Source organism: Pan troglodytes, chromosome 6, assembly GCF_028858775.2.
Source record: "Pan troglodytes isolate AG18354 chromosome 6, NHGRI_mPanTro3-v2.0_pri, whole genome shotgun sequence".
Taxonomy (NCBI): domain Eukaryota; kingdom Metazoa; phylum Chordata; class Mammalia; order Primates; family Hominidae; genus Pan; species Pan troglodytes.
In genome coordinates, this window is record NC_072404.2 from 92,169,291 (window position 1) to 92,185,853 (window position 16,563).

General features: G+C 33.2%; 1 protein-coding gene across 1 annotated transcript in view; it reads right to left on the minus strand.

Moving 5' to 3' along the window:
• PCLO (piccolo presynaptic cytomatrix protein) overlaps positions 1–16,563 on the minus strand; it is a 412,549-nt gene that overhangs the window by 64,115 nt on the left and 331,871 nt on the right. The window contains exons 17-20 of the mRNA XM_001160384.8: positions 10,874–10,967; positions 9,587–9,658; positions 7,094–7,274; positions 5,325–5,519 (exon numbers count right to left, since the gene is read on the minus strand). Of these exons, the coding sequence (XP_001160384.5) occupies positions 5,325–5,519; positions 7,094–7,274; positions 9,587–9,658; positions 10,874–10,967 (542 nt within the window). The remainder of the gene's footprint in view (positions 1–5,324; positions 5,520–7,093; positions 7,275–9,586; positions 9,659–10,873; positions 10,968–16,563) is intronic.

The following is a 16,563-nucleotide window of genomic DNA, read 5'->3' on the forward strand; positions in this document are numbered from 1 at the left end:
TTGGATGTTTGCTATGCGCATGTCATTACAGTTTGAATTTTTTTTATTTTAAACTGCTCAAAGTTTAAAAAAATTTTTTGCACAAACACATGGAAATGAGAAATGTAAAATTTGTTTTTATTAATCTTGTACATACAATGTTAAAGAAGACTTCACCTCCAAATGAAATTGATTTCTCTTATGCTTTTTCCTTTATTTTTCTTATGGGCCTGTTCTTTACAGAAACAGGGAAGGCTAAATTCCTTCTGACCAGAAGTGATCATCTGCTTCTGGTCAAAAGAAAATGGGATGCTGATTAGCTACTATCATTTGTACCCAGCAATTCCCTCCACTCCCAGTCCCACCCACTCCCAAACCCATCCACCCACTACCACTTGCCCAAGGCAGCAGCTCCCACAGAGTGATGGCTTAGTAAGAGTTCACCAAGGCAACACATGGATATGAAACTCTTCTTAGACAGGTGCCGCAAATGAGCTTTATTGAAAGCGGAGTTTCCAGTAGTGGTCTGTGGAAGTAGCATCAGGCTTTTCTCCTACAATTCAGCCACATCAGGGAACTCGAAATCATATTTCCTTGCATGACCTATCTAATAATTTATTGTCTCACCTAATCTCTCCAACCTGTCCCAATGGCTCTTGTTTTATTGACCAGGGTAGAGGGATATTTCTCCTCATCCTGTATTGCCTATTTCTAAATTTAAAACTCATACCTAAAATCTTAGTATCAAACAAAAATAGCTCAGGTTTTTCAAACTGTACTTAAATTTAGTATATTGGATTTCAACTAAATAAATCTTCAAGGTTTTAGGAATGCTTCAACTTGTTTTGGTCTTGATATAGTTTTCAAACAAACCAACAAATAAAAAATCTTTTGAAATGGCAAGGTTTGTGTTCAACCAAACCAACTAGCATGGGGAAAACAACAACAACAACTGAAAACATTTCCAGAGGTTTTTAACTACGGAGAGTTGTTTAGGCCTCAGGATGTTTTTGCACAATCTGTCTAATCTTTCCCGTCAGGTGTTTTAGCATACAACTAAACCCCAGAGGGAAAGAAAAAATTCCTTTTGACTCACTCCATAATTCTTGTTTCACCCATATTTTATGCTAGTTCAAGCAGAAATCTGCTGAGAAGCTTACAAAAAATCTTTGAAAAGCTCTTTAGGGACAATTTTGTCACTCTTGATAGAAATGCCTACAGAAGGACCCGCAGCCTTTTCTAATGGAGCTACAAACATTTCCTAATGCCTCACTGGGCTTGCACAGTGGGAAGGCTTCCTTTTGTTCGGTTAAATCAACAACCTTTAGAAAGGAGGACCATGTAGGCAGAGAGTATAAATGGAATTCCGCCATCATTTCCAGCTACCTCTAATCGTTTGTAAGAACTTAAGAGATAAGTCATAAATAAGTAAATGACTGTTCTTATTAAAATTAGGAGAGTTTGATTTTAAAGGAGACAATGTATTCAAAAATTATAACTCAAAAAGTCACAAGACAATGTTATATTTGTCGGTTCTGAAAATTTCTAGCTGTGTGTTCTTATATCAGCCAGCCTACCCCTCTGACTCTGATTGCTCACCCATAAAACAGGGATAAGAATATTGAAATAACTACCTCATCCACTTAGTGTGATAAAATGAGAAATGGATGACAAAACACTCTGTACAACATGAAGAACTATTCAAATGCAGAGTATTATTTTCAGAATGCGGATGGGATTATACGAACTCCATTGTGAGGTTTGAAATGGGACACTTTTATCTCAACACTTATGATTATTACTAATACTTCTGCAGTTAGTGAACAGGAACTTGCAGGTTCTTTTTATATGTTTGTATCTCTGCCTAGTTTTTCTCTCTGCACTTTAAACAAATTATATTGCATTTTATATAAATTTAACACTATAGTATGTTTGCTTGAAGTGCCTGGAAATATACATGGATCGATTATATTGTTACACTTATAATAGCAGAAAAATTGTACTTTAGAAAACAAGGCTTTTTAATTTATCATCTATTAGAACAAAATTAAACATGAAAGCATGCTGTGTTATCTAGTTTTCCTTTCAATTATGATTTTAATGAAGAGTGACTTCTAAGTCAATCACAAGACTAAATGTTTGAGAATATCTATTAGAACACTATTAAAAAGGGATTAAAAACACTTTAATATAAATTTTAAGGACTATGTCTAGGAAGAAAATCATATAAAATGTCATATAGAAACACTTAAGTCACAATAATTAAAAATAAGGTGTGAAATAAGGGAAGTGTTTGATTACTGTGAAATTTATAATTAAAAGAATATTTAAAGTAAGAACGTGAATAACATGAAGAAATCAACTGAACTTATTTGATGGAAGAAAAGGTGAGAGGTGGAATTTTAAAAATGAAAGTTTTAGTAAGGCTAACAAGAAAAAAGAAATTGTGCTTTGATGATAATCTATAAACTGGGCTGAGTAACACATATTCAGAATTATCCTAATGTTTAAGCTGATTGTTTCCTTAATTACCTAATTTAGGAAACACCTCAGTGGTTTACCTCTGTAATGCGACATGTATCTTACATTGCCACCACATACATAATTAATAGGGAGAAGGACATATGAAATGTTTTTAATTTTATGAGAATAAAAAGAACGCAATAAGAAAGTATAAGGCCTGATTTTAATTTTGTGCCAAATATAGACTCATAAAATCAAATATTTTAGGGCTGAGAGGTACTGAAGGGGGCAAATACTACTATCCTATTTTAAAAAAACATTATTTTAATATGTGCTTTTGAATTAAATTTGAAGATAATTGTATAATCACCCTAGCTTCATTCCTTGTCACTGGCAGTGGCACTCTTTCTTGGGGGAAAATTCTAGCAATGTTGGGGTCAGGTTACAGATGGATGTAAATTTGCTTTCCTTTCTGAACAGAGCTATGAGTTCAAGGTTAGCCACTTCTCCAAAGCAAGAGCTCATGGAATTTACCTTCCTCTATCCAGGAACCTGAGAAGATTGCAAAGTAGATCAGACGTGGCAGAGAGAAATTGCAGAAGTGTTGCCTAGGGCAGCCCAATCCCATTATTTATTTACATTTTAATGCAATCTCTGATGCTTTCATTTGGTGACAATTTTCCATCAATCTTATAGTGTTTCCAAGATGGAACTTTGTCCTGCTCTCAAATGTCCAATCATTATAGCTGTCAGTAGCAATGAGGCAGTAATTAAAATCTATTGCAACGAAATCAATTGAGAAAACAAAACTGACACATTCATTTTAAGCTGCATCATATAACAATGGCTCAGAACCCAGTAGTTTATGAATGAAATAAAGATACTTTATTTATTACACAGGCACTTGGAGAGTCACATGCCCAACACATCTGATACACTTAACAACTATGGAAACACGAGTGGAAAATGTCTGTTTGTAGGATCAAGAGAGAACTTTCACCATGTAAAGGTAAATGAGTGCATTAACAATTTTTCCTTTACTTTCCTCTAAGAATTTTCAAAATCCACTAAATTTTTAAAAGTTACACTTGAAATAATAGGCAACAAACACTGATCCACATTCCAACTGGTAGGCTAACTTGAACTGTGAGCAATTTAAACTTTTATCACAATGAAACATATTTATAGTCATGCTTGAACAGATTAGGTTAGTAGCATGCATTCCATTCTGCAATATGAATATTGTTAATCTATTTCCCAACAAAAGTCAAAAGATGCCCAGTGCATAGAAAAATACAAATCACTGTAGTCAATATATTACGGGACTGATCTTGGGACTTACATGGTGATGATGAAGTCCTGAAATGCCATGCCCACAAAAGCACATTAAAAAGTGGATAAACATATTTTATCAGACAATCTCTAAAAATTAAAGATGAGAGCTTTAAATTTGGGGATGTTCTTGCTGTGTGCTTTGAACAGGGCCTTTCTGCTCACCTCCTTCTGGCTTGACTGGTCCATCAGACATCACCTTCCTGAGGGCTAGCTGGCTTTGGTCTTGGTTGCCATTGGCTGGTGGAGGCAGATTATCAGACTGAGTTCTTTGAATGGGGAGGACTCCTGCTATGCTGTGTCTGTGCTGCTTCCTGGCATGATTAGACTGACCGCTTTTATGTGCTGCTGTGGCAGTGTGGGTGAAATGGAAACCCAGAGTATGTATCCTCAGATGGAACCAGCTTAAATGTTATTCATGCAAACAGAAGTGCTCTTTTGCTCTATTTAAATAGGTTGTGTTTTCAAATGCCAAAATGACACCACATGCACAGCACTAAAGGGGTTTAAAACTGGCTGTTTCTTTGAAAATGATGACTAGGGAGATGGAGAGAATAATGATCTATCTCCATTGCCTGGTTAATGCCTTTTAGAAGTAACAGGGTACCTACATTTGTGAAATATTTGCACGTATTAAGTTTTTATATAATTATATCAATTGACTAAATTTTCACAAATGAAATGAAAATACAGCAGTTAAGATAGGTCAATTGTTATACTTTGATTGACTTATAGCTACCAGACATAGCATATCTTGATTTCCAGTGGTTAGAAAAAATATTTGTAAAATCTGTCATCACATACAAAGTGTGATCCAACAGAATGGACCCAATTGTGCTCCTCAGTGAGGTTGCATTGCCTCATCACATATGCTTATACATATATTAATTTAATGTAGTTTTTTGAGAATGTAAGAAATAAGATTTTCTTCACAGATTTTTCAGAAGACTACAATTGTTTGCACATGGAAAGCTACCATATTTCAGAAGCAAAATTTGTTAGTGTTTTAAAGCACTGTCTTGAAATGGCTTTTCCTCCAAGGTTCTAGAAGTTGACTGTTGGTTGCATTATCTTCTGCCTAGACTTTTTGAGTGTTTTCAGACACAAGAATCTAATTGCAAATCTGCTCTAAATACTTATATGTGTGCACTTTTTTTTTTTTTTGGTATAAGTCCTGGAAAACTGGCAGCCACTTGTGCTTATAATTTCTGTATTCTAAAAGATATTTAAGCGCAAACAAAAAGGACACACAACATTGCTTTGCTTCCAAACATCACAGACACTGTATCAAATGCTATGAGCCAGGTTGGATGGATGGTGGAAACAAAGGAGAAACAGCCAGTTTTATTTCAGTCTATGTAAATTAAAAAAATCTAAATAAGAAAGAGCATATTAATGTATTTATATCGTTCTTACACAGACAAAGGGACAGAGAACAGGGTGAGCAGAGGATGTTGAAAACTGAAAGCAAACAGGAAAGGACAGCAGGAAAGAAAGGCAACAGATGAACATTAAGCTGCCATGCTGAGGAATTTATTTGCGTCTTTTACTTGGTTGAATGCGGAGTTGTTGCACGGCAGCTTCGGCAGCAGCTATGGCAGCCCCTGCATCTTCCAGGTGGGTCTGAGTGACGCTGGTTTTGCTTTGACTGCGAGATGGTCCATGAGAACGGAGATGGCCTTCTGATGATGATTTTGAGCTACCAGGACTACTATGGGATTTCTCAATGGTGGGAACCTGCATGTCTGGTCACAAAAGGGTAAAACATGAGTTAAAGTTGTTCCAGCATTCCTCCTATCAAGCTTGGTCTACACATAATTTGAAACTGCCTAAAATTTATGTTAATTCTGAGTCTTATATGATTCATTTATGCAACTGGTCATCATATAGAATGATGATTAAACATCTGGGAAACAATTTGGGGGAGGAAAGGCAAAAGGATGATAGCAATGAGAAGAGAGAACTTTGAAAAAATAAATACATTCTGACTAGCTTCTAGTAATAAATATGTTAACTTTTAGTTTCACCAAGCACCTCTGCTAATTCCAGTAGAGGTCAGGTAGGAGACAGTACACAGGAGGAGTTTTAAGCAAAAACAGGATGAAGGATGTGAGTCACTAGGACATATTAAGTGTGGAGATTGTAGAATCATGCCTCAAACCATTGTAGAGAATGTATGGATCACATATTTCCTAAGGCAGTCATAGAAAGAGATCTTTATACTAATGATCTTGCAGAATGTTAAGCAAGATAAGAGTTGAGATGGCTAAGTGGAACCCATAAATGATCTATAAAACTCATTCATAAGTAATCTACAGCACTCGTAGTCAGCAGTTTATGATATCAACTCAGTGGCCTACTGGACATGGACTCACTTTCTCATCTCCTAGAACACTTGCATTTATGATTCAGAGAATCTCATGTACAAAGAACCACTTTACAATTTGCTGGACTTTCCTAGAAAAGGTGACAAGGAAGTAATACTCAAGTCCAATATAAAAATTATATTTAATACTTACAAATAGTTCAGTATATCTAGATAAGGTACCACATGTTTTATCCCACAGAGGCAGTAACTCAGTTTATGATAAGGATTAATGTTGTGTTGTAGGACAGTTGGTTATGAACCTCTCAAAGGAAAAGCTCATTTGAATGAGAGTGCTATACATATTTGCATATTGCCAAACCCAATGTATGGCACTGTTATTTAAAAAATAATAATAGTTATTAAAAAATTAGCTTGAGTCCAACATTTAGGAAAGACAAGTAAATTTCAGCATACCAATTGTTTTGATGACAGGGGAGAATATTCTTTGTATGATAAATAAAAAGTAGCATGCAAAATTATATTTATTGGGTAAGACAATATTTATGGACAACCAGAGATTCAAACAATTAGAAGGATTATAACTTAATGATAATGATGATTATGTCTAGTCAATGAACTGGTAGGGATTTTTATATAATCTTTATGAAATACCCAAATGCATTTTCTGAAATCATGTTATCATGGATTTTGAGGTGGAATAGACCAAATAGCTCATATAGTCACACCTTCTCCATTTTACATGTTGAAAAATGGACAGTTAGAGAAGTGAAGATTACAAAGTACTACACCTAAGTATGGGTGATGACCTGAGAATAAAGCCCATTTCTCCTGATTCCATATCCATCACTCTTTGCATGACATTATATTAAGTATTTTCCAGTCGTGTCTAATCTATTAATATAGGTTAAATGTACAAACATTCACACTAAGAAGATACAGACTGAACAAATAGACACAAAACTTTTTCTACTTAAAAAAAATATTTCCTACCCTTTGATGGGTCAGGGAAGATACCATGGCTTCTGCTTTTGATAACAGATGGCTTTGGGGACTGCTGGCTGCTCTGACTGGAATGAGACTTGCCATGATCAATGCTTTCAGTCTGTTCTTTGAGAGGATACCACCTTGGAGTGTTATCGAGGTGAGATGTGCTAGATAAATCAATCAATACCTGAAAAAAGTGTAACAAATAAATGAAATTTAGGGACTAAAGTATAATTGATTCATTACTTTTTCTATGTTCTAAAATTTATTCAAGGATATAAACCAAGGAATACAGTATAACTTTTGAGGATGATGATTCTTTCTTCCTCAGTTTTCTTCACCAATGATACTGGAAACAATGTCTTTTACATACTAGATGCTTAATAAATGTTTGCTTGAACTGAACTGTATAAAATTTTTGACTATTAACTAAATTATTTGGATATGATGTTAAAAGATAGGGTCACAAGTCAATCTGTTCATAAAACAAAACTTCTTTTTGTTGTAAGAACTTATTTTAATCTTACACGGTGAAACCCCGTCTCTGCTAAAAATACAAAAAAAAAAAATTAGCTGGGCGTGGTGGCGGGCACATGTAGTCCCAGCTGTGTGGGAGGCTGAGGCAGGAGAATGGCATGAACCCAGGAGGCAGAGCTGGCAGTGAGCTGAGATCACACCACTGCACTCCAGCCTGGGCGACAGAGCAAGATTCCGTCTCAAAAAACAAACAAATAAAAAAACAAACAAAAACTCATAACTTATTTTAATCTTAAACTGGACTAGCAACCTTGAAAAATGTTTGATTTTAGTCACAAAAGGGACAAAATGGAAAAGAATGAGTAAGCTGCAATTACAAACTTATTTATTCTATTTTAAAACATACTTTAGTTCACATTTGAAATAGGGATATGACTACCACATTTTGTCATGGTTTAATTGGCAACTTTTTTTTTCTTAGTACATTGGTGCATTTTACAGTTGCTGACATCTTAGATATGATGAGCTAAAAAGAAGTGAAAACCAGACCAATGGATATATGCTTTAGGCTCATGTAAACATAAGACCATAAATTAGAAGGACTTCAGTAAGTCACTTTTTTGAAATGAAACATAAAGTCAGGCATAATACTAATCTAGAGTACTCCTGCCTAGGATCAAGATTAGTCCAAGTGGCTAGAGCTGGATGGAGCTGGAAGGTAAGGGTCAAATGCTCCAGTTTTGGTGAAAACAGATGTGCAAAGTCTTAAGAACCAAACAAGTCCTCATTATCACCTTGATTACACAAAAGGATGTCGTATTTTGTAGGTTTTGGATTTTTTGGAGATTATTTTTAACATTAATTCATAACTTCTGCCCTAAGCAGAACACTAAACAATGTGTATGTGTGCATATATATTATATATACTATACATAATATGTATAGTATATATACATTGTATATATAACGTGTATATATACATTGTATATATACACGTGTATATATACATTGTATATATAACGTGTATATATACATTGTATATATAACGTGTATATATACATTGTATATATAACGTGTATATATACATTGTATATATAACGTGTATATATACAATGTATATATACTGTAGACATACAATTGTATACACTGTATAGTATATATTATACATTGTGTATAGACATATATACATTGTATGTATATACACATTATATATACAATATATAAAATATATGTATATACAATGTATAATATACGTATATATAACATATAATGTATAATGTGTATATATATACACAATGTGTACATATCTACATTATACATATAATATTCCTATATATAAACAATATGTGTATATATTATGTTCATATATATAAACAATGTATATATATAATAGATTAAAAATCACAAGATCTGTTCACGCTACCAATTTCATGATTAGGTTATTTGTTTATTTTTAAATTTTTACAAGTACATAGTAAGTGTATATATTTATGGGGTATATGAGATATTCTGATACAGGCATACAATTAGGTTATTTTGATTCCTTGATGTTAATGTAAAAATTGTTTTTATTGTTTTCTCCTACTTGTAGTTTTGCTTCTTAAAATGTTTTCAGTGATTTTTCTCAGAATACTTAATTATAAATAACAATGCAATCAATATGTCACATCAAATCAATTAAAGAACCTGTAAATGCATTTTTAAAAGTCCAGGCCATTTTATAATATAATAAATTTGTTACTTCAAATCTCATTTGGACTCACAGTATGATTACATATCTTCCTATTGAAAGAAAATTTCATCTTAGAAATTAATTATAAAGTACATCAAGTGATAGAGTGAAAACCATTTCTTGAATTGGTATTAATCTACTCAAATAGTAAATCAGGAAATAAATTCTATCTGCCAGAAGATTTTTTTCAGAAACGGCTATCTTATAAACTTCAGAAACATGCTTTGCATCGTGCTTTAATTGGTGGTTTACCATAGCAGCAAATAAGGGAAAGGAAGTCAGAGGCTTACCTCCCCAAGGAAGTCGTTGGATGAAAATCTATCATAATCCCAAACTGTCACCTCCAGCGTTTTCTTCTTGAGCTATATAGTTCAAATAGAAATCTAATTAAACCTATCTTTCCATCATACATTTTCATTACACACATACAGTAGACATATTTATTTTTTTCCTTAAACTCCTTCCATTTATGTGAAAATACTTAAAATTTTACCGAAAACTATGTAGTTTAAATATTAAATATTATGTAAAATTTGAATGATTTTGCACTCTAAACTAGTGTTTGATCATGTGGAACATTATTATTTTGTGAATAAAATGATAATTCTTACTTATTTATTGTATCCCCACCTCATTTTCAAAAATAAAAATCAGAATTTATAAATACTCTAAATATAAGAAATTCATAGATTGCAAAAACGTCTAGTATTATCTAGATGAAGTATTGGATTAAATGTTTCAGCAATTTCCAAAAAACTTAGTAGCACTGCCTTATTTCTGTAGGTGAGTTTATTTTAAATTCACAAACCCAGATTATAATTTATATCCAGCTTCATCTTTGTAATGAAATTAATCTACTAGAAGACAAATTAAGAATCTCATTTTGAAAGACAGTTCACTTGTAAATTGGTTTATATGGGAACTGTCTTTATAGTTTTCTCTCTGAATTCAACCTTATACATTTCAGTTATTGTCTGTTACTCAAGCAAAGATATAAAAATGCAGATTTTCAGAAATATAATAATGTAATTTTGCCTACAGTTACTTATCTGTGGTGATAATCCTTTACACTAGTCATCATTTTGCCTTCTTCTGTAGAGTTTAACACCACAATGCCAGATTCTTAGGAGGCCTCAATTTAGCAAAGAGATGAGATCCTAAAATATTGTCTAGTGGAGTAATACAGTTCTATGCACTGAATCTTATTTTTTTTGTGTATTGTGTATGAAAGTCAAAATATAGCCAGTTGGAAAATGTGTTTCTCTCTCAAATATGATAAATGTGGCTTAGTCTATTAAAAATTTTAAATTCTGAAATAACAAATGGAAAATATTCCACTAGTTTTCTTATTTTATTTGTTTATGTTTTGGCTGCTTTGTCAAAATGTGCACATTTACTTTCACCCTGTGCTTAAATGTCACTCATTTTTTTCCATTGGCTACATTTCTTACATGTATTTTACTCAACTTTTTTTGTTTGAATAGCAAAATGTATACAGATCCCAATTTTTGAATAATTGTGTTATCACTGTACTTATATTAGCCTAATTCTGTCACCTAGAAATAATCTTGACATACCTGTTCCATGGAAATACTTTTATAAATTACTGTTTGATTCCACTCAGGATTAAGACTTTTCTGGACATGTTTAGTCCTTCTCTTGTACTCAGCACTGAATTGGGAGAAAAGAAAGAGTTATCTTGATTATTCACCTTAGTTTATGACTTCACAGTTAAACTAAAGGACATGCAGACTATTCAAGATATTTTATTTCAAATCACTATATAATTATCTCATCATCCTCATGTCTTAAACCTTAGTTTAAGTTGAATGCACAGTGACAATTTAAAAATATGTTGGATGCTTGTAGTTTTCTTTGCCCTAATGATTTTTTTTTTAAAGAAACGCTTGTAGGTGTTCTAAATATACTATAATTTCAGAAATCTTGCTCATTCCTGAATGTAGGAGATAATTATATGAACTAAATAGTAACATCAATGTTACTGCCCCATAAACAATAATTTGGTGTTTAACCTTACTATAGTTTTGTACATACAGAAAAGCAAAACTAAAACATTGTAATGAGTGTACTGAGAAAAAGACGAAGAATGGCTGTTGCTGTGGCTCACATTCCATAAACACTTGTTACTGATATCTAAAGTATATTCCAACACTCTTGGTAAAGTATATTTAATGCAGTTATAAAGCAATTTTAATTAAATATAAATTTTTGGTTTATGTCAATATGTTATTTTACAATTGATGAACCAAATAAAAATCTTTCCTCAATTATCAGAACTTGGGACATCTGCATTAATCCTTGACTTTCCATTTCCTCTGAGCACCAATTAGAAGCTTATATGCTACACATTTAAAAACAATTTATTTTCAAAGCCTATCCTAATTAAGTCTGGCAGAACATCTATAGCTGGCACCAACCTGCTTATGGGGTTGAAATTAGATTACTGTTACTTGCTATTACCAAATGGTGCCCACACAGACAAGGCCTTTCTCTAACTCTCACTGCTTTTTTCTGAATTTTCTGCCTAAGCTTAGGTCTCATGTTCTAAATAATACTTCATCTGTGGTGGGCACTAGAGTCCTGTAAACCAACCTCTCTGTCTGGGGGTCTTGACATGTGTCTGGACTTCACAAGTTGCCTTTCCCTAAAAGGGGGCTGGACCCTGACTCTTGTAATCTGTAGTTCTATTCCAAACTATAGCCAGACTAACTCTTGCTACATTCCTGGTCTCAAGTATTGCCATATCCTGGATGCCTAGAAATTTTCCCCAGCCACTAATTTACCTATACATTGTAGAGAAAGCTATTGAGGATCAAACTCCAGCTCACCACTCACTTTTAAAGATGGGCCTGCAGGCAAGTACTTTCCCTGTATCTCTGATTTTATTTTCTTACCAGTCAGATACAAGGGAAATAACCCTCAACATTGACTGCATAATGGGATCACCTGAGTTCTGGTGGTGGTAGGTGGGTCAGTCAACCCTCCACCCACTTCCCTCTTGCCCCTGCTTACTCCCCGAAGGAAAGTCTGACTTAAGTAGTCTGGGATGAGGCTTGAGTATTAGGATTTTTGAAGGCTCGCAGGTGAATCTAATATGTAGCGAAGATTAAGAAGCACCGAGTTGGTGTTTCATAACACTTCACAAGTCAGCCATTGTGAGCTGAATCCAACTGAAGAAACAAAGCAGCATTCCTCACACTTCAACCTATTTGAATGTACACAATTAAGGGCAGAATTTGACAGCTGTCACTCAAGATAAATTACAAAGAATTTTAGGGAAATATACAGACAATGATTTAAAGAAAGAGGAGCTCTCATAGACTGTGGATAGGAAGTTTCTATATATACTTTTTAGATAAATTTGTCAATATCTAGTGAAGTTTAAGTTTATATACCCAAACATCCAAATATTCAATTTCTACTAATTCCATTTCTGCCATAAATTCTCCTACCCGTGAACAAGAAATTTGTTCAAGAACATTAATTGCAACATTATTTCAATAGTAAGCCAATAGAAGAACGAATAAATACATTGTGATATATTCATTTCAATGAAATAGTAAGTGGCACTGAAAATCAATTAAATAAATTTTAAAAGCCTCCATATGTCAAGATAGATACATCTTGAAAAAAGTTTTGATCAAAAACTTAATATGGTATGGTATAATGGTATAAACATAAAATCATGTGAAATAAGGTTACACATTATATATACATGTATATATGACATACATATATATTAATATCATAAGAAAACTTGTAAATTATGAATATTAAATTCAATTTAGTGAGTTTTTTAATGGATAGGGAAGTGATTTCAGAGGGCTTCAGGGTATTATCTTTTAAAACATCTAACACAAATATAGCAAAATCTTCAAATTTGACAAAATTGGATAGCAAGCACACAGGTATTTGTTAGGGTATTTTCTATAATTTTTAGTAAACTTGAAATATTTTATAATGAAAAATTCAAAAATTTTTAGTAAGATATGTTGCTTTAAATTTAGTTTTGGATTCTTTTTTTGATGGTGACTTAGAACTAATGACTTAATTTGATGGTGATAGAATTAGTGTCTACAAAAAAGTGTCTACATAGAAATAATACATATAAATTAATACATAGAAAGAGTTAATAACTTCAATTTGATAGTGACATAGAAAGAATTAGTGATGACTTTTAAGTTAATAGTAAACTTGGATTGCTACTTTAGAATCATGGCTATTCTCATAGGTGAATATACATAGGAAACAAACACATGGTAGTATGAGTTTTAAAGCCTCTGTTTTGGACTTACTTATCAAGGTGGTGAGGTTATGGAAACCATATTAAGATTTATAATACACTGAACAGTAATAAAATTATGTTTTTTAAGTTCTAAAAAATATACAATTTGTTTAACAAGATGGGAATTAATATCAAATGCAAACCCATGTACTATCACTAAAATGCTGGGTCTGCCAATACATATTAAAATAGTCTGAAGTAGTATTAAAATACCTTTGAAGGGATTTATCAGTCACTATCTTTTCTTAATCCATACATGTGAATAATTGTTATTCAAATTTTTCAAATCCACATTTAGTCTTTTTTTTCACTTATACACCTAGCAAAAATTAGTGAATGCCAACTCTGTATCAGGAATTGTAGATCTCTATCAACTAAAAAACCCTTAATTGTATTGACATATGAGTATATATTTAATTCATGCATGAAAAGCATTTTTAAAAGTAAGCATATTAAAATCATAACTAACATTTATTAAATGCCTCCTTTTTCCTCTGGTAAAGTTCTAAGTGCTTTTCATGTGTTAACTCATGTAATACTCATATTAACCCCATTATACAGGTATTACTTCTTACTCCATTTTATAGGTGAGAAAACTTGAAGCTCAGAAAAATTAAGGCGTATTGTCAAAGTTGCATAGTTATTAACTGGACCAGGATCCAAACATAGGTAATTTGATTTCTTGCTTTTAAATAAATGTTATATGAACTCAATTGATTAGGCCCATCATAAAATGTGACATCCATCTATTTTCTTAATTGCAGGCTTCACTACCTGAAGTATCTAGTTTGTCTTCTTTATAATCTAAAATTCTCCATCTCAATTTAAATACATAATTTTTATACATATAATATAAATTATGTATAATGTGTGTAGAGACGCATTATAAACATCGTGAACAAGTTAGGCCTTCTTTAGAGTTGCCTAGGGAAATTCTGAATAGTACATCCTAAGTGAGTGTTGTGGAACAATTACGCCTACTTATTATAAATACTGATGTTTGGCCAGATACATTTAGAAATAACCTAAACTGATTGGACCAAAGTTAAAATGTTCATTTTAATAGAGTATCTTAATCATAGTAATGAGTTTGATTCTCCAATTCTCTCCAGACCTAAAACATCCATTGCCTTTAGAATTAATGAAAGTAAAAACAGCTTGCTCCTAAACACCAATGAAAGCCTTTGCAGTATTTTTTGCCCTTGCATTTCCTGACATGCAGAGCTGGTCACACAAAGCCATTCTTCAATAACAGTTGTTTTATAACTACCATGCTCTGATCATATCATACACAATTTCAATGAACTGTGTTGCCACCTAACACAATTTAAAACTCTACACAAAATAGTCATATCAAAATCTGCGGAGTTGAAGGTAGGCAGGTAAACAGGGGGATTCTTAAATGTGAGCATAAAGTCAGGCTGAGAAATAAGTGGAGTTCATCCTCCCTTTCCTTTCTTGTCTAGTAAACACACTATATTCTCTTGTGGGAAGATTACATTAATGATTTAACATTAGGACAATTAGGACAATTATATCTAATAATTAAAGAAGTTTATTAATAAGGGAAAATAAAAAGGTCAGTACATAAAGATGGGACATGGTGCTTATCAAAAAATATCTAAAACTTCACCCCCTTGAAGTTTTGCCTTGTTTGTTGGTTTGATTATTTATTTTTTGAGATGGAGTCTTGCTCTGTTGCTCAGGCTGGAGTGCAGTGCAATCTTGACTCACTGCAAGCTCTGCCTCCTGGGTTCACGCCATTCTCCTGCCTCAGCCTCCTGAGTAGCTGGGACTACAGACACCCACCACCATGCCCGGCTAATTTTTTTTGTATTTTTAGTAGAGACGGGGTTTCACCATGTTAGCCCGGATGGTCTTGATCTCCTGACCCCATGAACCGCCCTCCTTGGGCTCCCAAAGTGCTGGTGGTTTATTTTTTTTGTTTGTTTTTATTGGTCATTTTGTCATGCATAGGTATATATACTTTTAAGGCTGTCTGAAAAAATTTTTGAAATTCAATTATTCTACTCAAGACCAGCAGGAAAACAGTTTCCATGTACATATTTTTTAATTTCAAAAGAAAAACTGAGAAAAGATAATGAAATTTGAAGGCTTCTTTGGTGTATCTGCTTACATAAAATTATCTAAAACATTGAAAGTATTCATTTTTAATGTTTTATCTGGTTTCCTTTACTAAACTTACACACACACACACACACACATACACACACGTTTTTCAAAATTACTCCTCTGAGGTTCTCTTAATTTAGAAAAAGTACAACCTGCATCCCATTTTGTAAGCTCTGTTTAACAGTGCGATGGTGTGCTTATTGTCTATCATTTTATTTTCCTCTTTGCTCTCTGATGGCAGAGACTATGGCTACATTGTCAATTGTAACCCCTGCACCTGGCACAGTGTCTGACACACAGTCTGTGCTAAGTAAATATTCAGTGATCCTTAGAACATGCTTGTATTTTGTTTTCCTTTAAAATCTACTGAAGTAAAATAAATTTTGGACACCATATTGTAAATACACGCACCACCTGTACCTGCTTTCCACAGGTCCCAGAGGAAATAGTTTGATAGGCTACCAATGCTGTTTAGAGAAAGGTCCAGCCAGGAATTGGGCTTCCAGGTATAAAGATAGCTAAAAATAATTATATTCATAACAAAATCTCAGTAATGAGAAAATATTTTCACTTTGCTCAACAGTGTGATGAGAGAAAACCAGAGCGAGGCCCTTCATATATGCTCATTTCCATTTCTTAATTATCCAACAGGAAGTATTGAGTTCACGCACGACCCAGACCTTTTCCTAGTCATTCTCTCACCTTATCTTGCCTGACATTTTGCCCCTCAAAGTTTGAGTATATTGATCAGAGGGTGGGAAGAAAAAAGTAAAGGAGACAAGGAAACCAAATCAGTGTACTTTTTAACTAGCTAACAGGACTCTTATT